Source organism: Phytophthora infestans, genomic scaffold (assembly GCF_000142945.1).
Source record: "Phytophthora infestans T30-4 supercont1.8 genomic scaffold, whole genome shotgun sequence".
NCBI classification, from domain to species: Eukaryota; Oomycota; class Peronosporomycetes; order Peronosporales; family Peronosporaceae; genus Phytophthora; species Phytophthora infestans.
The window spans coordinates 2,424,345-2,445,758 of record NW_003303751.1 but is presented as its reverse complement, the minus strand read 5'-3'; the positions used below and the strand labels follow the sequence as shown (position 1 = coordinate 2,445,758).

Here is a 21,414-nt window from a genome sequence, read left to right as displayed (position 1 = left end):
CTATCCACATTTTTGTTTCTGAAGTGCTCGATCTACCAATAAATTCTCGATCATCTCGTTGCTCATGGAGATATTGGCCGAGGTGGCACTGAGCACAAAATCGGTCAGAGCAGTCGTCCTAGCGTCTGTCCGCAGCTTCCGATTGGTCAAGTGCGGTGCGATAATATAGCAAGTCATGACGCGCGTGGCTGCCTCGTTGCTGTTCATGGAGTCGGTAATATGGGGCTTGATCAACACGTACCCTTTCTCGAGATAATGGACACCAGTCGCAGGTTTCTTTTCGAAGTCCAGTGGCTTAATGTGGGCATGCCACACGATCACAATACGACCATCTTCCACGTGTCGCTTCAAGATCTGCTGGACGTAGAACGTGGCTGTTATCCTGGTCTTGACATCTTTCATCTCCAGTCCGAACTTCTCGACAATCGTGTTGTTAGGCCCATTCTCGTGCGCACAATGGCCCTTATAATTGTGCCAGCGTCTCCACCACGCATCGCCAGTTGAAGGCATATCGAACGGCATGATCTTGTTATCGAACAGCTCCATATATTTGCCATTGACGCTGTCTCGCATCACTGGCCCCCGTGTCGGTAGACAGGTCTGTGCCGGGTCATGGGCTTCAAACACCGCGTCGACTTGTTGGTACGACGTTTCTACTCCGTCCGAGAGCTCTTCAAATATTTTTTGATCGGTATCAGTATAGTAACCTTGCGGTACTTCGATGCGACTTGTGTGTTTACTAATCTCCGAGTACGTCGTGTCTTGTAGCGCTAGTCTCTTGTGTAGCAGTCTCTCGATGCTCTTAGCTACTTGAACTTGACTTTTGTACATCATTTTTAAGTGGATATTTTCCCTCTCGACTCGCAGTCGTCGCTCCAATTGGTGAGCACAAATCTGCTCCCAAACAGCGGACATGCCGCTTTTTGAGCTTACAGAACGCGGCAAGACCGCAACTTGTGGTCTCTTTACACTGACAGAGTATTTGTCGTTGCTTTGAATGCTTTGTAACTGTTCGAGTGTCATCTCCAAGTCCATCACTTCTTTTCTCAAGCACGCGAGCTCGAATCTGCGCTCGTTACGAGCTTTGTTGGGGTCGTAGTTGAGTTTCTTCTTCTTCTTGGCGTTTTTCAACTGTTTGGAGCTTGAAGATGGCACAATGGTTGTATCTTTCGCTTGGACGGGTAAAGTTGTGCTCTCCAACTGCATTACATCGGACACTGCAGGTAGAGGAGGTGAAGTAGTGAGCGCACTAGCGTCGTCGTCCAGCGCCTCTAAGAGCAGCTCTGGGTCAGCGACAGCGGGCGGAAGTGTGGTAGTGGACAGGATAGATGCAGTGGCCGAGCTGTTGGACCCATCGCTGGCGTCTAGGGACTCGTCCAGGAAGGCCAGCGCCGCCGCTAGCGAGATGTTGCATTCATGCTCTAAGAACGACATTTTGATTGTGACGATTGCACCTAAGTGTAAACTTAAATTTTGCAAAATCTTTAGAGGAAGTTCCGTAAATTTTTAAATTTGAGGTAATGCCTGGCGTTTTTACAGCGTAAATTATGTATTACGAAGTATAATTTTCGGAGCTTTACCTTGAATTACAAAGGCCGCTACTCAAACGCCTGGAGCCCACTTCAATTAAAACGTTTAGTCAACGTCGCGAATACAATGTCAGCGCCTAGAACTAATAAATTTGAAATGCACAACGCTGTTCATTCGACAAAACAGATTCATGGAATGGAAATAACACAAAGGACTTCAACGCGTCGTTTGTTTTCGAGGCTGTGTAATCTCAGCTATAGGCAAGACGCTAAGTGACTGTGTCGATGGCATAATTTTACTCTTCACCCGGATAAAACGTGGAGAACGGCTACCTGATCCGCCACCTCCCAAACTCCGGTCAAAGAAGCTCACTAGACCTGAGGTACACAGTCGTTCGGTGCATGGCTCAACAACCTGTCCGGACACCACCCCAATCACACCCAAATCTTCAGATGGTACTGTACACCAGTTTAGTTTGCGTAGTACCAGAAATTCCCCGCTATCATCTTCATTCAGTTTTAAGAGACCGAAAGCTTTCAATGCCTCTCGTTTATAGAGAAGCCTACCATCTTCCAAGCTGTAGCCCCCAAGTTGTTGCGCATCCCGAGAATATTGTCAACGGAACAAGGTGCCGTGAAAATAGCCCACGCATGGCCATACTTCCTGCGAACATAACTAACTGCACGCAATACTCGAACCGACATGACGAGTCCGATGAGGGCAAGTACAAAAATCCCATGACCCACTAAGCTCCAAACGTAATAAGACACAGCGTTAGCGGTGGGTCCGGAGCGCTTCATGTCGGATCGATTAAGCGAACTTAGATAATAAGGCAAGCACATGGCGCTAAGCAATTCTCCCAGTAACGAAGACTCGTAGCTGAATAACATTCGCTTAATAAAAAGTCGTGTACGTTCCCGCATGCATCCCAAGTTCTCCACGAGCTCAAATGTCAATAGTAGCACGCCAGACAGATTATAACCCAGCGAAATATACTGCACCCAAGCGAAGATCCCTTCCGTTGCGACGAGCAGAAAAAGATCACTCATAAGCCCTTCAACCAGCATGTACAGGAGCAGAATTCGTTGAAAGTTACTCGCCCCGTGAGCTGACAGACGCATACTTTCATGCACGAAGATGGTTGCTGGCTTGCGCTGTAATCCCTCTTGCATCTGGTCACATCTTCGACCGTATCGTTTACATGCTATGTAACTTCTGCGTAGCACAAGACCTCGATACAATATCCACAACATTCCATACCAGTAAGACCACCTGTAGTCGAAATTTCCAGTGTCGTGGGCTAAGCTGTAGCCATTCATGTCGAACGTCCCAAGGCCTTTCACAAGACCGTAAACAGTTCCATCTCTTGAACAATAAGTGCCTACGACTTCTTCATAAAAAGAGTAAAAGCCGATACTGCCATGGTAAAAGTACAATTCGACGGGATTACTGTCGTCTGCACAATCCGATGGAGACGTGTGGAATGGCTCAACTTTCGTTGCGTGGATCAAATAATTGCCGTGCACATTATATTGTGGTACCACATAATGACAGACTATCTCCTCGCTAACACGATAATAGTGTGTGATGTCGATATTCCACCAAACTTGAGCCATCTGCATTCCTTTGCCATTACAAAATTCCGTCACATTCGCCGTCTCCGGATGCGCATCAGGCGGCACTATCAATGTCTCCGTGATCTTGTGCGGCGTCGCAAACTTCAAAAAGCTTCGAGTCTGAAGCGCAAACGGCACCATCCCCACCACGAACCACGCAGTCATTAGCATCCTCTGGGCCGTCATGACTGCTTCAACAGTTACTACTCGACCATCTTGACGACAATGAACTTTGCTCAACCCCATCACCAACACTTTAATTATTGTCCTCAGAATATTATTATCTGCCCGAAACGGATCGTAATACAAATGGCGTGATCAACGACAGCTGCGTTTTGGTGAAATTTCTCTCCACCCTTCTCAAACAAATACAATTTTCTCTCTTTAGAAATGGATGAGTTTGAAATGGAAGAAAACCTACAGCCTGGAATATACGCTGTGCTGTCTCCTCAAGGTTGGCGACCAAGGAATACGAAGTACGGACTTCGACGTTGTGATGCCACCTCCCGGTGCACCGCCCTCAGATCTTGAGGCGTTTCTCCAGTCTATTGACGACGCTATTGGAGTTATTGACCAAGAACTGACCGCTGCTGTACCCGACAATACACGGACCGCCAGTCCCAAGACGCACAGGCCCAAGAAGCGCAACTACGACCCGAACAAGGCGCGCTCTGCGCAATTGCGGGAGCTGCAGCGTCTGCGTGTGGAGGTCACAGACCTGGAACTTAAGCTGCTTCAGCTACAGACTCGCCCTAGTCGCTCCTCAGAGCTTTGCGCACAAGAGGAAGACGATGACCTTCCAGCGGTATGGGAGGAAATTTGTGCTCGACAATTGGAACGTCGCCTGAAGGTAGAACAAGAGAACTGTAAACTCAAGGAAAAACACAAAGTGGAGACAAAAATGGCTAGAAATATCGAGAAACTTCTCTTCAAGCGGTGGACACTGAACGCTTCCTCTGCAGCGGGTAAAAGTGTTCGAAGAGTCGAAATTCCGATAGAATTTATTAAACACCTGGCTGATCGCATATTTGCTGAACTAGCTCATGGCGTCGACGTCTCCTATCAAGAGGTGGAGAATGTCGTAGAGACTAATTGTCCTTTTCCGCTGAATATTGAGACCCAGGAGCCTCTGCTACGTGAAGGCGCGAGCATGGAGCTGTTCGATAGGAGAATACTTCCATTAAACTTGCACGCAACAGGTGACGCGTGGTGGAGACGCTGGCAGAATTACAGAGGCCAGCGCTCCTATGAGACTGCGAACAATGTCATTAGAGAGCGATGCGGCTTAGAGATGGTGGACGTCAAGACGAACAAGAGCGCGACGTTGTACGTGCAGCAAGTGCTGCGACGGCACGTGGAAGATCGTCGCGTGGTCATCGTCTGGCAGGCGTATCTTGAGCCATTTACTTTTGATAAAGAGCGGGTTCATGGCGTGCAGTTGGTACTGAAGGGCTATGTGCTGATGAAACCTGTGGAAAGTACTGAAGGAAGTGACGTGGCAACACGCGTGGTGACATGCTACAATATCACTCCTTACTTTTCAGACCCAAAGATGCGGAAGGATTCCATGATATCTGCATTGATCAAGTTTGTGGTAAGTGCGACGTCGGCAAATATTTCTACCAGCAATGAAGCGGTGGAGAATCTGCTGGTAGATGAAGCATTACGAAATTGCTACTGAAAGTGGATGAGCTTTATGTGAAATTTTCATTTATGGAGCATGTATACTTGTATGCACAAACTACATTTTGTTTCTATGTGGCTGATAAATTGTGTGCGTACCACCTCGAGTAGGGAATCGTTACAGACGACCACGGAAAAATACGCACTACCTAAAACCACGCCATGCCCTCGATTTGGTGCGATACTCTGCCACCGAGAATTCCTGAGGTGTATTGTGCAAATTCGGTCACGGAGCAATACTTTCGCGTGTTCACAACTATTCGTCATTGCTAATCTGAAGCAGTCGCCAGACCATGCATCATCAATGAGAAGGAGGCAAATTTGGCAGCTACAACAAAAGAAACAGCTGCAAAATGGATCTGAGGGAAGCCCAAGAAAAGCAGTTGGTGCTGCCGACACAGCCAGATAGATTTATTTTGAAAAAATGAATTCGAAGAAGGAATACTGAATACTTATTCTCACTAACTTATCAAGTGAATCCAGGCGCAAGTTGTTCAGTAGTATTTTTATAAAATAAATTTACTTATCAAAACTCGAAAGAAATCAGCGCCCAAGTTGGGAATGTAAGCTGGAAACATGGAACATTAAGGATCTTCTTCGCTCCTTGATGCGTGGATACCACTCTAGCTTTACGTAACAAGATGACTCGGTTGGTGGCTATCATTGGCACAACGATATACGGTATTACATAGCTATTACTTTGGAGTCATTTGGACTGCTGAAAGTGGAGAAAGAAGATAGCTCCGAGTTTGTAATTTAACGATAATTGCATTGGTTCGAGGTTCCAAGTGACTGCTTGTATGCGATTGGAACAGTGGTTGGCGAGGGAATGGAGCCCTACGCTGAGAAACTCTGCACCGGTATGATCGGCTTCTTTAATCGTGAAATGGGAGGTCCCGACACAAAATCACTCGGAGGTCGCCGTTCGTTTTTCGTCCTCGTACGAACCAAAGTCTCGGACACTCCACAGTCTCGAAACATTCTATTGATTCAAGATTTGTTATCTGGACTAAAATGGATACACTAAATTTACACGAGTTTCATTTATTCTGGAGCGTCACTTCATCATGAGGAAGTTGACGGTGAATCCGGGAGGGCGTTGTCTCGAGCATCGACCACAGCGTCAGATGGGGAGAATAGAGAGACTACTGACTCCAGACCGCTTGTTGTTAGGCGCGTGGGTATGCTCTCATGATACGCAGCTATCTCAACTTCGTGACACCCCATAAAATATCTGAGACTCTTTTTGTACCCCCTGGAGTCGAAAAAGAAACCGTCAATCTGACAGAAGTGTGTCCTGTTGAGGGGTTTCTACTGGGCCAAGTGTGGTGGAATGCTCAGGTGACGCACTACTACAACACCAGACACGGACGACTCTGCCACTTTGTAATTCCACAGTATAATATTCATGGAAACCATCGCATCGGAAGCTCGAAAGTACTACCGTATTATACCACACCAAGTAGCTGTCTCAATGACAGCTATCCCTTCGAGCTGTATATATACCACGGCAGCTTCGGATACTTTTCTTTTTACGAGGAACCCACAGGAACATACTGTGCGAATGACAAAACAGGGTACATAGTTTCGCGGAGGTTCGGTACGTACGACATTAACGGTCCAAGTCTGGCTGAAGACACTGCAAGCACAGACTACCGAAAATCTTACTGGTATGGCGTAACAGGCGCTCTCTGGGTGGTATATCGAGGTCTGGTATTGCGACGGAGCTTTATTATCTGCAAGAGATATGCTCGACGATGCAGTGACATAGGAGTGAAGCTTCGACGGAAAGAAGCTGTGGTATTTGTCCACGAGCAGCTTCGTCTAACTGCCCATGGAGCTACGAAGCTGCATCGGGTAGCGTTACTCTATTTCTTAATCGAGGGACTCATGGGTGACTTGTTTCTACTTATCGCAAGCAATGGCTTCTTGTCTAAAATCCAGTATGTCTCGCTTGGATACAACCTATCGGGACTGCTTTTAGTGGCGTTTGAGATAATCGAGAGTACCAATTGGCTGCAGGAAAGAACGCGGGTGATCGTTAAACGCCTGTTATTCTGCTATGAGTCTTCGTTACTTGGCGAGATCGTGGGAGCAGCAGTCCAGCAGCCATTTCTAAGTGAACTTAACGGATCTAGAGCACTCAAGATGTCAAATAACGTTAACCTTGTCGTCTCGCACTACGTCTGGAGTATTGTTGGTCACTGCATCTTTGTATTCGCTGTTATCGGCTTCATCATCTTCATTCGTTACGTGTGGTGGAAGCATCGAACGTGGTCTGTTTTCTACGCGCCGTGTTGTGTGGACACAGCGCTGGGCAACCGTAACAAGATGACGATGTTAGGAGGGTATCATCATTACGATGGGGAGCTCTACTACAAACCCGAAGCGCTGAGATCTTTTGGACTTTTGAAGATGGAGGAAGAAGACGGTTTGGAATGTCTTGTACCTCGCAAACTGCACTGGTTTGCCGTTCCTAGAAATGACCTTATTGTAATCGGGACTGTCTCGGGAGACCTTGTGAAGCATTAACACATGTGCACTGGGATAGTTAGCTTTTGGGGTCACAGGTTAGGAGGTGATGTTGATGGCATAACATTTATTGGTTGTGGATCAGGTTCGACCCTGCTTTTAGTGCGTATCAAACGTCGACGTTGATTTCTCGTTCCCTCAACATCACCCTGCTTTTAGTGCGTATCAAACGTCGACGTTGATTTCTCGTTCCCTCAACATGTCCTCCACCGCTCGACGGGAGTCCGTTTCAGATTTGAGGTCGACAAAGGCGTGTCCATTTCTGAACAGTCGACTATCTAGAGAAACCTTGACACATGCGAGTGCATTGCGATGATAGTGGAACGCTGCCTCGTGTGGTACCAACAAGATTTTTCACGGCACAAAGGACGTTGCTGCTAGTCTGGCTGCTGGGGTCGCTCCATTTGTTCTCCAGATGCGCAGTTACTTGAAATTTGTAACCCCACATAAGATCACACAGAGTTTAATTGTACCGTCGGGGATACCTGACGAGACTGCAAATCTCGCGGAGCTTTGTCCTGTGCGCGCGTTGTTATTGTCCAGTGTGTGGTGGAACGTCGAGCCAACGCATTATTCGATGGTCGGTAGCTACCGCATTTCGTCGCCCCTCAGTACAACACTCACAGGAATTATTTAGTTGGCGCGACAAAATGATACGACACCAGCGCATTGTGCGGACGATAGCTACGCGTTTGACCAGTACTTTTACCACGGGAGCTTCGGGTACTATTCCTTCTACGAGGAACAAATTGGAACCTACTGCGCAAAGGACAACACTGTGTACATCTACGGCCACGGACTGGGTTCTTTTGATACTAATGGGGCTTTCCTAGCACAAGACAGAGGCAGTTCCGGCTATCGACACTCGGTTTACTATGGTCTTGTAGGCTCGATATGGGTCACGTATCGCGCGCTTGTGTTACGACGAAGTTTAATTTCCTGTAAACGTTATGGTCGCAGATGTGATCAAGGGGGTGAATATCTTAGTAGAAAAGAGGCTGTGATTTTTGTTCAAGAAAACTTGCGACTATCCGCTCACGGAGCCACAATTTACCACCGGTTCGCGTTGGTATACTTGCTCGTTGAAGGCATTATGACGGATTTGTTTCTTCTCATTGCGAACGAAGGTCCTTTGGCGAAGATCCAGTACGTCTCGTTGGGATACAACTTGTCCGGGTTCCTCTTGCTGATTTACGAGATCGCTGAAACTAGCAGCTGTATGCGTGAAAAATACCGGTTATTTTTCAAGCGACTGTGGTTCAGCTACGAGACAGCGTTTCTCGGAGAGCTACTGAGTGCAGCTCTGCAAGAGCAAATGATCACCGCGTTGAACCGATCGAGTTTGCTCGATAAATCCAAGTCGACAGCTCTCGCAGTATCCTACTACTTCTGGAGCTTGATAGGTCATGGCGTCTTTGTTCTTGCTCTTACAGGCTTCGTTTTGTCCGTCCGTACGCTTTGGGCCATCGTGTATACGTGGTCTAGACATCCGCATCATAGTTGGGCGATTTTCACCGAACCGTGTAGTGTCGACACCGTGTTGAAGCTACGGAACAAGATGACTTCACTAGGAGGTTACCGCTACGACAATGGCAAGTTGTACTACAGAGCAGATGCGTTGAAAGCCTTTGGATTGTTACAGTACGAGGAGGAAGATGGTACGGCGTATCTCGTCTTGCAGAAACAGTACTGGCTGGGGACGAAGAGGAACAATTTATTTGTGATTGGAGCTATCTCGGGACAGAGTGTAGAACCATGCGAAGAGCGTATCTGCACTGGTGACGTAACATTCATTGATCGAAGACTGGGAGGGACAGTGGATGAGTATGGTATTAATAGTCGTCGTCCACTGTACATTCATGTTAGAAGAGAAACAGATTCAATACACGACTCCAATTGATTTTTTTTTAAAAGAATCCGTTTCGTTGTTGTCATTTAGAATATGACGTTTGATTAATAGCAACGTGTCTGAGTACGGACGAAGATGCCGAAAGTTCACTGCAGCATCAAAGCACCTAGGCACAATGCCTCGCGTACAGTAGATTCGAGCGGCTATATGACGGTACAGCGCAAGTTGCTGCTGGCGTGGGTTGTAGCTGGAGTGATTCCGTTCATCTTACAACTACGAAGCTACCTGAAATTCGCCACACCGCGCAAGATTACACAAACACTTGTGATCCCGTCTGCCTTGGAAGAGGAGAGTGAGAATCTAGCAGACTTTTGTCCTGTCGAAGGCATGCTACTAGCAGGATCCTGGTTCAATATTCAGCCTACACATTACTTCGCGACTGGCCGAGGCCGACTCTGCCACTTTGTAATCCCTCAGTACAACGTCCACGGGACTTTTCGCATTGGAAACAAAAGCGTCGAACCTTATTATATGACGCCTACGAGCTGCGTGGATACTAGTCTTGAGTATTCTCAATACTTTTACCACAGGAGCATCGGGTACTATTCCTTTTAAACGGGTAGCTACTGTCCAACTTATCATACGGCGTACATTGTGGGCCAAGGACTAGGAACGTGCGATATTAATGGGCCACTGTTGGCTGAAGACCGAGGTCGTATCATTTACAGACACTCGCTGTGGTATAGTATTGGTGGGGCTATTTGGATCGCATATCGAGCGTTAGTGTTGAGAAGGAGCTTCATTTCTAGCAAACGTCATGGCCGAATGTGCGATGAACTGAGAGAAGACCTTAACCGAAAAGAAGCGATGGTTTATGTTCAAGAAAATCTGCGACTGGCAGCTCATGGCGCCACCAACTACCACCGAGCGGTGGTGTTCTATTTGCTGATTGAGAGTATCATGACGGATTTGTTTCTTCTCATCGCCAACGACGGATGTTTAGCTAAAGTTCAGTATGTCTCGATGGGATACAATCTGTCTGCACTGCTCGTCCTGATCTTTGAGATTATCGAGAGTACGCGGTGCTTGAGCGAAAAAGTGCGCGTTCCAATAAAGCGGCTCTTGTTCAGCTACGAGACCACTTTCGTTGGAGAGATCTGCACTGCTGCGCTGCAGCAGTACTCCTTAACACTATTGAATCGGTCAGATTTGATGGAGACAAGATCCACAGCTTTGGCGGTGTCCTATTATGCTTGGAGCTTGGTTGGCCACGGAGTTTTTGTCCTCACTATAACTGCACTGGTAATATCCGCTCGATCGCTGTGGGCGCTTGGATATGTGTGGATAAATTACCGCACATGGGCCATCTTCACCGCGCCTTGCTGCGTCGATACTACGTTAAAACTGCGGAACAAAATGCTTCTACTGGGTGGCTATTATTGGGAGAGCGGTAAACTCTATTATACGACAAGTGCACTGAAGGCATTCGGAGTACTGAGAATACAGGAAGAAGACGGCGTGGAGTTTCTCGCGCTTCACAAGATTCGCTGGTTTCGAGTATCGAGAGATGACTTGCTCGTCATCGCAGCCATATCGAGCCATCGTCTGGAACTGTGCGATGAACGCCCTGGTCGAGGCGTGGTAAGCTTCTGCGATCGAAGATTAGGCGGGCCACTTGTTGAGACTGGAACCCATCATCAGCTAAATATCCATGTAAAGCGCAAGGATAACACCCCATCTACGAGTGACAATTGTTAACTTATTTCCCTTACTCAAGCTGTGTTATTGCTCTCAAACTTTCGGTCATTTCGAGTGCCAAATCAAGGAGGTGCAAGCAGCCGAAAAATAAATAGTAAAGTGTTTTTGTCATTAGTGGCTGTCAGAGTTGGATACAAGCCTGTGGATGCTGCTCGCAAAATACCCCAAAAATCCTTTTGAGTGCTGTTTACATGCACAAACGCTTTTATGGTATGCTTTTTAAAGTCACACCAAAATCTACTTTCCAATTTCTAATACGCCCAAAAATAGAATATCATAATCGGTGGCAACTTATGCTGATGTATTAATAGCTTGCCCCTTTCCTAATTTGAAAGTAGTCCTAGTATTAAAAGGGGAAGGGGTCGAAGGAGGCCTTCGATTTTTAAATTCGCGTCTTTTCTAGAAGTAGATATGATGTTGAGGCCATTTATATGAATGTATACATATATACATTTAATTCATGTAGAGTGAGGTCGACGTGCTTTTAAGGTGAGAGAACTTCACTTCCTGACTCTACTCTCTCCGAGCTCCGTCGACTAGATCCCGGAGCCTTTGGCTCCGCCATCCAGCGTTCTAGCGTTCTTTCTGCGGCAACGTCTACCCTTCGATTGGGGGATATCCGAGAGCTTCTTCCCAGAACTTGGATTCACCATAAGGCTTCGCAACCTTTTTTAAATCGCTAACATAAGTCGCCTAGAAACTAGGCCTGTCAACGTTGAACCTCCGAGGCCCGTCCAAGTCACTCCAACTCGAACTGTTTGAGTTGAAGCTGAGTTTCTGCCAACTCATGCTCGACTTGTCCATATTTTTCTTTTACTTTAATTCATATAGTTGTCGGTGCAAGGTCTAAGACCGTTCGGTGGATTTGATCCAGTTTGTTTGGGCAAGTATCCTTACATTCTTCTAAACAAATCCGTCAGTTACACATTTAATATGGACCACGTCGACGTGGTCCATGTGCTTATGGACCTCTTCACCTTCGGCTGGTCGGCGGCCGACGGCCACGGAGCCAGCGAGTGTGAGCGTCAGCTCACTTGGAAAAGTGAGTTCGGCCATTGCCCTGAAACTTGGACCCCGACGTGTTAGACACCATGGCGACATCCGACAAACTATCGCCGCCTACCGATGTGAATCGCCGTCTTTTTTCCATCAGCAAGAGCTCAAGCAACAAAAAGAAAAAAAGAAACAACATTGTAGCGACGTCTAGGCCTCGGGTCATGCCCCGCTTCATGATGTCTCCACCACCTACAACTTCTACTCTTCCGAGGCCGGTTGTTCAAGAGGAAGGTTCTCAACAAGTCGCCGAAGGTCTAGCTCAGCACTCCGACTCCGATGACCATGTTCTAGATAACGACGACCACGCTGAGCCTCCTCCCGATCAGTGCCCGAGACCACCAGCCCTGTTCGAAATTAAGAGCGCTCACAATCCTCACTGGTACAAGTTCGTCCGGTTAGTGGCGCATAGTGACTTTGAAGGGCTGGACAAGGCGGAACGGGACAACGCGCACGCTAAGGCGGCGTACTGCACAATATGCAGCTCGCTTGTTGATTTCCGTACTGGCAGAAGCCGTGTGAAAGAGCATATAGAGAAGTATCATCGAAAGTATCTTAAAACGTGTGAAAACCGCATCACTATAGTGAAACGAGCGAAGATGACATTAGCGATGGGTCTCATCAGAGGGACCCCTGGTGAGAAGCGGAAGGTTGTTCCAGTGACACCAGAGCAGCAAAGTCGAGCTAATCAATACTTAGCTCTTTGGCTTGCTACGAGCATGCGGCCGCTGGTTGAAGTGGAGGACGATGGATTTGAATTCTTTTTCCATTTCGTTACTGTAAAAAAGTGGAGGAATCTCGTTAAAAATCCCCGGGAGGACACGTGTTCGAATGGATATCGTCGACCTTGCCATAGAACTCCGGACAGAGCTCAAGGCAATGATGAAGGAGAGCTGTCGATAATATGCCGTGACTACAGATATCTGGACAAGTCTAACTATGCAGAGTTATGCTGCTCTAACGCTTCATTACTTGGATTTAAAGTATGTCCTTGCAATTGGACTCTAGAAGTTGCTCATTTTCCTGGTCGTCACAGTGGTGAGGCCATTGCAGAGTGTCTGACCCAATTTTTCAAGCAATGGGGTCTAGAGCCAAATTACTGTATGAAACTTATCCGCGACGGAGCTTCCAACGGTGTTCTCGCGTGCGAGTTGTTCGGCGTTCCGCATATGTCTTGCATAGCTCATTCGCTTCATCTTGTCGTCGCGGGTGCACTCATCAAGCGTAAAGCTCGGCGAAAGGCGAACGGTGACGAGGCTGCCGTCTGTTCGGGAACTACGGTATTATCGCCACTACGCGAGCTAGCTACGGTGGCTATTGGTTCGCCGTTGGCGCCCACCGATGCCGGTACAGTGCGGGGGGAGAATGAAGCGGAACCGTGGGAACAAGAGCGAGCAATTGGTGAGCTGGCCGAATTTCTTAGCGAGTGGCAACATCTGGAGCAATTTTTTACACTTGATGAAGTGCGCGATCTCGTCCAGCGCTTTCGGAGTCTTGCAGTGTACTTTCGCTCCTCTCAAAAGGCGACAAATCGGCTCGACGAGACTCAACGAGAGCAGTATGCAGTTTCCCACAAAAACGACAGCCTTTAAAGGTAGTGACGGACTGTCCTACCCGGTGGAGTAGCGCAAGGAACATGTTGGCTCGAATGGTGTAGCTGAAGAAACCATTGATTTTTTTTTGCTACCTTCGTTCTACTGTGGGTGAAAAGGAATTTGATCGGGCACGAAGTTTTTTCGAGCCTGATGGCAAAGGCTGGCTCACTATCAAGTGTTTGCTAGCAATATTGGATCCCATAGCAGCAACGTCAGAGCTTCTTGGTGGCCAAGGCTACCCTACTCTTGCTCTAGCATATCCGTGTCTTCGGCAGATTCAAAGGACACTTGAACGAGACGATTTGTTCGATGAGGAGACTTCGCGCGTTCGGAGCGCTTCGTACAAGAACGCTGTGCTTGATCTCATGACAAACGTACGGCTAGCTTTTTCGGACCTCTTTCGAAAGCGCTTCGAAGATATTCCTGCAGAGCTCCTATGGATTTCTTATCTGGACCCGAGACTGACCAACATGGAGGGTCTTAGCAGGGAAGAAGCGGTCAAAGCTACAAATGGTCTGATTGACGCCACCATCGACTTGGCAATGCTGGGTCATATACAGTTAGCGCAGCAAATGAGTGATCAAGACGAGAGTATCCCATGCGAAGAAACCTCAGCAATTTCTAAGAAGCAACGCACCATTGCCATCGAAGGTGTGTTTGGAAAGCGAGTACAGCACGATTCAATGTCGACAAATTCGGCTCGAGAGAGACGTATTCGAACACATTGTACAGCCGAAGTGTACCGCTATTTGGACGAGGTGGAGGATGTTACATTTGATGTCGATCCTTTGGAGTGGTGGAGAACACGTGGTTCCGAATTTCCTAAGTTGACTCCACTTGCCTGAAAATGGTTAGCGTGCGTCGCTACCTCAGTACCAGCAGAACGTGCTTTTTCTTCAGCCGGAAATACGGTAACAGCCAAGTGCAGCTCTCTCGATCCATCGTTGGTGCGCGATCTTCTCTTCATTCACGACAATTTTGTATACCCCGAGTAGAAACCAGCGGAAAAAGATACGAGTATCTCCAACATAATAAAGTCAAGTTTGTCTTAAGGTAGTTACGAATACTTTCTTGAACCATTGGAACAACTGCATTTTAAAACCTACCGATTTACGCGGGTTAGCTGACCTCCAGCTTATGTTGATACTTGTGAATCACAAATTGTCATCGTGCCACACAGTAACTTGATCCTGGTGAGCGAGCATTAAAACTGTTATCTGTTTGAAGAGGGTTTTATCGTGAGTTCGGCTGAGTTGGAGGCCAACTCAGCTGATCCCTCAGCGTTTCGTTGAGTTGTGAGTTGGAGGCCAACGTTGACAGGCCTACTAGAAACGGTGGACTCGTAATGAGAAAATCAACAAGCAATATTTTATTTATTTCTAATTTAAAAAAAGAAAATCAACAAATTTCGTTTAATTTAAATAATTCGCAAAATTTCCAAATTTAAATTTCGCGCGGAAAAAGAAACAAAAATCCAATAAATATCCACAAAACCATGTCATTTGAGCATTCACTCTCGAAGTGGCACTTGCTCTTCTCGCGGCATGAAGCCCGCTAGCCCTGCCCGCATGGCTTCTGCCGAGCTGCGAGCCACCGTATCGACGCTGCCAGTGTACGAGCATCAGAGTAGCAGCAGCGACAGCGACAGCGACGTCGAACACTCCACCAAAAGCGCCAAAACGGAGCAAAAAAGACGCAAACGATCAACAAACTCCAAGTTCTTGCTGCTTCCGCGCTCGTCCAGCCTCGCGTACGAGCCACGCAGGCCTCTCGCAGAGACTGGGGACCCTTGCATGCTCGCTGCAAGTGAGAGCGACGAAGTGACGAGTCTAGACGCGTTGGAACCAGAGAAACCCGAGCAGAATCCGAACCAGGAGCCCGTGGACATTGTCGTGGACCCAGAGGACGCAACAAGGTCGCAATCGTCGCTGTCTATACGCTCTCAGCCCGTTTACGACTCCTCGTCATCTATCTCCGGGCTGGAGCAAGTCTCTACAGCCGAGAATGAGTCTAAAAGCCTCGTTAAACGAGAAGATCTAAGACCTCCCAAGAGACCCGGCTTACCGGAAGTCACAAGCAGCATAGGAGAGAATAGCGATAAAGGAGGACCCACAAGATGGAAACAAGTGCCCTACGCCTGGATGCTGGCCAAAGTGGGGCAGAAGACGCGGCAGAAGATCGGAGATATCCGGAACTCGTACTTTGCAGGGTGGTTGGTGGCCTGTTCGTTGTTTGTGGTGCTCTTGAACACATTTGCTATCGCTATAGTGCAGCTCACATACAACCCACAAGAGAGCGCCGGAGAAGACGCCGAATCCCGCCGACAGTGCCGGCATTGGCTCAAATTGCTCATGACGATGCACTTTTTAGGCCTCCCGAACATTTTACTGATCGCGCCGGTGGTTTTCCCCAACGATTTCTTCTCGCTGTATCGAGCCAAAGACAAGCGGATGATTCGGCGTCCGTATCTGCTGTTCTGCGAGATGATCGTGGCCATCCAACTGGGTTTTATGATGTACGTGGCGGTGAACCAGCTGCTGAACGTGCCGGTGATTGTTGACTGCCACAGCCAACTGAAGCCACGCCAGATCGTGTTATTCTACTCGGCCACCGTGCTGTGGCTCGTGCTTCTCCGTCAGATCGTCGTGTTCTGTCGCTTTTTGACGCATTTGAAGCTCCAAGCCGACAGTTCCAACGATTCTTCCCATACGTCAGCGTTCGGCAACCGGTTCCGAGCTCTGAAGAAGATTCCGATCCGCAGTGAACGCACGAGACTCGAGAAAGAGTTCAAGAAACTGCTGTATCGCGCAGTGGCTCGTGGGGACGTACTTACAGTCGAAACGCTGCTATCGGAGGCGGAAGTCAAGTACCGGATCAACCGACTGCAGGATCTATACAAACCTCCAGTCTTGTGGCTCTACGCGTGCGCAAAGTCAAGGAAGAACCCGCTGCATATCGCCGTCAAGAGAGGCAATATCCGGATCGTGGAGCTGCTTCTCGCACACGGTTTGGACGTCAACGTGCTGGATAAAGTGGTGCGCGTGAACTTCAACGTCGGGTTGGTGTTCAAGATCATCAGTCGCATCCTGGTACGGTCATGCGGAAATTGTTTTAAACAAACTGACGTTTTATTTTGTGTGGCTAGGTACGTACCCAGGACGGTCTCCGATCTCCATTAAAAGCAGTTCTATGCTCCGTATTGCTCCCTCCACTGCACGGTGCGGTGGCGGAAGGCTACGTTGATATCGTGCGACTACTGATCAGCAAAGGAGCCGACGTGAATGCGCTGCCTCGAGCCTCGTTCTACTACCCTGCAGCTGTTCTGCCGCCGATCTTCGTGGCAGACGACCCACAAGTGCTGCGTTTACTGGTAGCGAATGGCGCCAACTTTCTCCAAGTCGCGTCGGTGGCGCTCACGGGACTGATACGCACATATGCCACGCCGTTACAGCAGAGTACCTTCACATTACGATCGGATCTAAGCGACTACTTGCTGGAGTGTGGCGGCGACGTGGCGTTGACGCCACTGCATCAAGCAGCAGCCACGGACAACGTGGGGAAGATCAAGTGGCTTGTAGCGCGTGGTATCCGCGTAGACACCTTAGGAGAACGAGTTAATGGTGTGCATCGTCGAACGCCGTTGCATTGGGCTGCTGTGGTCGGGAAGGTGAATGCGGCGAAGCTGTTACTGAAGAAGGGGGCGGACCCGAACGCTAAAGACCGCGATGGACGCACGCCGCTGCATTGGGCAGCCAGGAACAACCACGACGAGGTGGTGTCGTTGCTACTAGCGTACAACGCGCAGCCGGGCGCCGCTGACGACGAAGGGGTCCCAGTCGTGTGCTTTGCAGCTGAAGCGGAGGGCGTGGAGTCGTCGATCTTCTCCAACTTGGTGGCAGCTGGCGCGAGTCTTCGAACGCAAGTGACGGGGGGCAACACGGCGCTGCATATCGCTTTACAACGAGAGAACAGACAGACCGCCGTGTCGTTGATTAAATGCGGATCCAGTATGATGATCACGAACGATATCGGGAAGCGCGCCGTGGACTGCACGACGTCGACGGAGCTGCAGTTTCTGCTCAAGAAAGAAGCCGGGACGCGCAAGATCATGATCTCGTACACGCATACACACGCGCAATTCGCGTCCAAAGTGCGCGAGTATCTGGAGACGCAGGAACAACTGACATGCTGGATGGATACGATGGATCCCAGCGGCATTGGAGGCGGCGCAGTGTGGCGAGAGGAGATCGCACGAGGGATTTATAACTGCTCACTGGTGTTGAGTATTGTGTGTGATGGCTACACGAAATCCGAGTGGTGTTTGAAGGAACTGGCACTCGCCAAGCTGCTGCGTAAACCAGGTACAGTGCGTTTATGTCCTGCGAGGTTTGCTCTTGTGTGTTTTGACTTGTCTCTTTGTAGTACTCGGTCTCATAGTGGAAGAAGATCATCCGGCATCCATGGCATCTCTGGAGGTATAGTAGAGTCCAGTGTGTTTGATGTGGTTGCGTACTTATCATCGTTGCTGTAGTCCCTTATCCCGTACAAGAACCGCATCCCGTTTAATGATTTTATCATCGAGAGACGACACGAGAGTCCTCGGACGGTGATCTTTGATATCGACGACGCTGCGTTTGCCAGACGCTGGCAAGTGACGCGTTCACTGATGATTTCAATCATGAAGGACGGACGACAGTTGGATAAGGAGGAGCGGGAGAACGTGGCGTCTATTATCCCTCGACGAAGACGACGTCGTCGTAAGCAAAGACTTGCCGCTATCGGACAGAGTGGAGATATCAGTAGCACGGATGAGGAAGGTGCGCCGTCTGCATCGAACAGTGGCCCGTTGCCTGTGCTTATTCACTCCCCACTTGGAGCTGCGAGCTCTCTACGTATACGAGTGAGGACAGATCTCGAAGGGTTTGGCTTGTCGTGTCGCGATCTGGATGAGACGCGTCTAGTGCAGCAGATGAGCACTTGCAAAGCTGTGGTGCTGCTTGTTGAGGTGCCTGCTTCGTCAGGAGAGAGAGGGTCGGAGGAAGCCAAGGCGGACAGACTTGTGCGCAAGCAGCTGGTCGCTTCCATGGCGCGCATTGTGACGGCAGCGCAGACGGTCAGTCCGCGGAGAAGCGTCTACCCTGTGCTCGTTCAGCACAACTTCCTCGACCTCAGTAAGATGTATACGCTCGCTCGCTCGGAGCTCTTTTATTTCGTGGATGGAGGCGGCTGGTCTCGCAGTGTCGGGCGATTGGTGGATCATCTTCGACTAAAACAGGAACGGACTAGCAGCAATGGAATCGTGAACGGGTAGCTGGGAACTGTACGGAGTTGGCAAAATCCTCCTCCCATGACTCACCGTAGTACATGCGACCAAGATGTGATATCGGTCAGTGACGCAATCAGCAGTGCGAATAGCACACAGACATTTCCAAGTTTGCACTCGAGGCCATCGCTGCGAAGAATTCCGAGCGTGAAGAACGTCGCTGGGCAGATACAGACGACCATGTTGCGCTCCACGTCCAGTCGTGAGCATGTGCTTCAGACGTGGTTGATAGCCGGAGAGACTCCCGACAACGTCTTTAACATCTTGCGTCTTGATGATAAAGCGTTCGTGAACAACGGATTTTTAAGGACGGGGTCAGATACATCGAAAAGTACCGCGCTCATTGGGGGGCTGCCGGACCTGATGCGCTCAACTTGTTGAGGAAAACGAAATCGGAAGCAGAACTTGTGACGCTGTTTCAATCGCTTAGAAAAGATCCAGACTTGACGTAACTAGTGGGGCGGATCTCGGCGTACATGCTCTTACGCTCTGCGTCGAGTCGTGAGCTTGTGTATCCTTAAAACTCGGGAGAACCCTCGCAGGTTTTCAGAACCTTCGAGTCGTTGACGAGAACCCCTTATTTATCGAATAACTTGGATATTTTCAGATGTACAAGGCTCGAACAGGGGACATGTCGTTTTCAGACACGCAAGTACTCAAGTGTTGAAGAAAGGAGGTCGTACGTCTGGAGCGCTTTTCCAATCGATCAAAGATTCAAAACTTTTGCTACAAAATTAAAGACAGCACTCTTCCACCAATGGCGGACGATTCATAAGATCACCCCCCTCCCCCATGATTTTGTCGGTTGTCCTAGCGGTAATGAAGACTCCACTACAAACACCGTCAGTCTCTTGTTGAAAGGTTTATTGATACAAAACTCTACGACTGAAATTTATCAACGGTATGTGATGACGGGGAAGGTCGGATTTTGTTTTTCACACAAATGGACCGAACCCGATGACGTCCTCCTTCAAGCGAGCCTCCTAAACTTCGGTCGAAAAAGCTCACCACTCCAGTGCACGGTCGCTCAGTACACGGCTGTACACACTGCGCTGTCACAGATCCGATCATGACCAAATCCTCTGTAGACACCTTGAACCAATGTAGTTTACGTAAAAGCATAAACTCCGCGCCATCTTCTTCTTCCAGTTTTAACATTCCAAATGCTTTCAACGCCTCCGGTTTATAGCAGAGACCCCCGTCGACCCAACAGTAACCTGCCAACATGGTCATTTTGTTGCGTATCCCCAGGGTAGTATCAACACAGCACGGAGCTGTCAACACAGCCCAAATTTGACCATGTTTCCATCGCACACAAGTGATCGCGCGTAGGACGCGTACCGTCATGATAAAGCCAATTAGTGAGAGGACGATGACGCTATGACCGACTAAGCCCCACGCATAATACGAGACAGCACGAGCGGTTGGTCCTGAGTGCCTTATATCCGAGTGGTTTACTGACGTCAGAAAACTCGCCTGACCGATCGCACTCAAAAGTTCACCGAGTAATGACGACTCGTAGCTGAATAGCAAGCGCTTGATGAAAAGTCTAGATCTCTCATGTAGCCACTTCATATTTTCAATCATCTCGAACAGAATCAACAGCATTCCTGATAAATTATAGCCGAACGAGATATACTGAAACCAGGCAAGAAATCCATCGGTAGCCACGAGAAGAAACAGATCGCTCATGATGCCTTCAATGAGAAGATAGAGAAGAACGAAGCGGTGATAATTCGTTGCTCCGTGAGCTGAAAGACGCATATTCTCGTGGACGAAGACCATGGCTATTCTTCGTCGTAAGCTTTCGTGCATTTGGTCACATCGTCGTCCATACCGCTTACATGCGATGAAGCTTCGTCGAATTACAAGTCCTCGATAAATAATCCACACCACTGCTACAGTGCCGTACCAGTATGAATAACGGTAGCTGTAGCTTCCTCTGTCGTGAGCTAAGAGCGATCCGTTGATATCGAAAGTACCGAGGCCATGAATAAGCCCATAAATCGTATGGTCAATTGTGCAGTAAGTCCCGGCAACTTCTTCGTAGAAGGAATAAAACCCAATGCTGCCATGGTAAAAGAACATTTCGACGGGAAAACTGTCGTTAGCGCAGCTGGAAGGCGCAGCATGGTACGCCTTGGTCCTCTCAGATCCTATAACATATCGTCCGTGGCAGTTATATTGAGGCGAAACTAAGTGGCAGAGGCGTCCATGCTTCAAGTTGTAGTAGTGCGTTGTCTCGACATTCCACCAGACTTGAGCCATCTGCAAACCTAATGCAGGACATAGATCTGTCAAATTGACCGTCTCTTGAACGGCATCCAAAGGCACTACGAGAGTCTCCGTGATCTTGTGTGGCGTCGCAAATTTTACGAAGCTTCGCGTCTGAAGAACGAACGGGACCATTCCAACGACGAACCAGGTTGTTAGCAGCATTTGTTGTGCTGATAAAGTCGCACCAGACGAGACCAT

The 21,414-nt window shown here is 48.7% G+C and overlaps 8 protein-coding genes across 8 annotated transcripts; 5 read left to right on the top strand and 3 right to left on the bottom strand.

The window, feature by feature from the left end:
- On the bottom strand, nt 1-1,434 carry PITG_06497 (M96 mating-specific protein family; the record flags this gene model as incomplete). Its single annotated transcript, XM_002998557.1, has 4 exons — nt 1-919; nt 1,010-1,116; nt 1,180-1,192; nt 1,373-1,434. The coding sequence occupies 4 exons, from the start codon at nt 1,432-1,434 to the stop codon at nt 1-3; spliced, it is 1,101 nt and encodes a 366-aa protein (XP_002998603.1).
- Nucleotides 1,435-2,092: 658 nt separating this feature from the next.
- Nucleotides 2,093-3,317, bottom strand: PITG_06496 (uncharacterized protein; the record flags this gene model as incomplete). Its single annotated transcript, XM_002998556.1, has 3 exons — nt 2,093-2,107; nt 2,151-2,712; nt 2,779-3,317. 3 exons carry the CDS (start codon nt 3,315-3,317, stop codon nt 2,093-2,095), a joined length of 1,116 nt encoding a protein of 371 aa, XP_002998602.1.
- A 979-nt stretch (nt 3,318-4,296) lies between these two features.
- On the top strand, nt 4,297-4,827 carry PITG_06495 (M96 mating-specific protein family; the record flags this gene model as incomplete). The annotated part of the gene is made up of 1 exon (XM_002998555.1): nt 4,297-4,827. The coding sequence occupies one exon, from the start codon at nt 4,297-4,299 to the stop codon at nt 4,825-4,827; it is 531 nt and encodes a 176-aa protein (XP_002998601.1).
- Nucleotides 4,828-6,020: 1,193 nt separating this feature from the next.
- Nucleotides 6,021-7,361, top strand: PITG_06494 (uncharacterized protein; the record flags this gene model as incomplete). The annotated part of the gene is made up of 1 exon (XM_002998554.1): nt 6,021-7,361. The coding sequence occupies one exon, from the start codon at nt 6,021-6,023 to the stop codon at nt 7,359-7,361; it is 1,341 nt and encodes a 446-aa protein (XP_002998600.1).
- A 415-nt stretch (nt 7,362-7,776) lies between these two features.
- PITG_06493 (uncharacterized protein) lies at nt 7,777-9,261 on the top strand (the record flags this gene model as incomplete). Its single annotated transcript, XM_002998553.1, has 2 exons — nt 7,777-7,941; nt 7,999-9,261. The coding sequence occupies 2 exons, from the start codon at nt 7,777-7,779 to the stop codon at nt 9,259-9,261; spliced, it is 1,428 nt and encodes a 475-aa protein (XP_002998599.1).
- A 4,408-nt stretch (nt 9,262-13,669) lies between these two features.
- PITG_06492 (uncharacterized protein) lies at nt 13,670-14,611 on the top strand (the record flags this gene model as incomplete). Its single annotated transcript, XM_002998552.1, has 4 exons — nt 13,670-13,674; nt 13,753-14,113; nt 14,324-14,423; nt 14,472-14,611. The coding sequence occupies 4 exons, from the start codon at nt 13,670-13,672 to the stop codon at nt 14,609-14,611; spliced, it is 606 nt and encodes a 201-aa protein (XP_002998598.1).
- A 549-nt stretch (nt 14,612-15,160) lies between these two features.
- PITG_06491 (transient receptor potential Ca2 channel (TRP-CC) family protein) lies at nt 15,161-18,927 on the top strand (the record flags this gene model as incomplete). The annotated part of the gene is made up of 5 exons (XM_002998551.1): nt 15,161-15,508; nt 15,563-16,705; nt 16,762-17,977; nt 18,039-18,091; nt 18,148-18,927. 5 exons carry the CDS (start codon nt 15,161-15,163, stop codon nt 18,925-18,927), a joined length of 3,540 nt encoding a protein of 1,179 aa, XP_002998597.1.
- Nucleotides 18,928-19,818: 891 nt separating this feature from the next.
- Nucleotides 19,819-21,414, bottom strand: PITG_06490 (uncharacterized protein; the record flags this gene model as incomplete). Its single annotated transcript, XM_002998550.1, has 1 exon — nt 19,819-21,414. The coding sequence occupies one exon, from the start codon at nt 21,412-21,414 to the stop codon at nt 19,819-19,821; it is 1,596 nt and encodes a 531-aa protein (XP_002998596.1).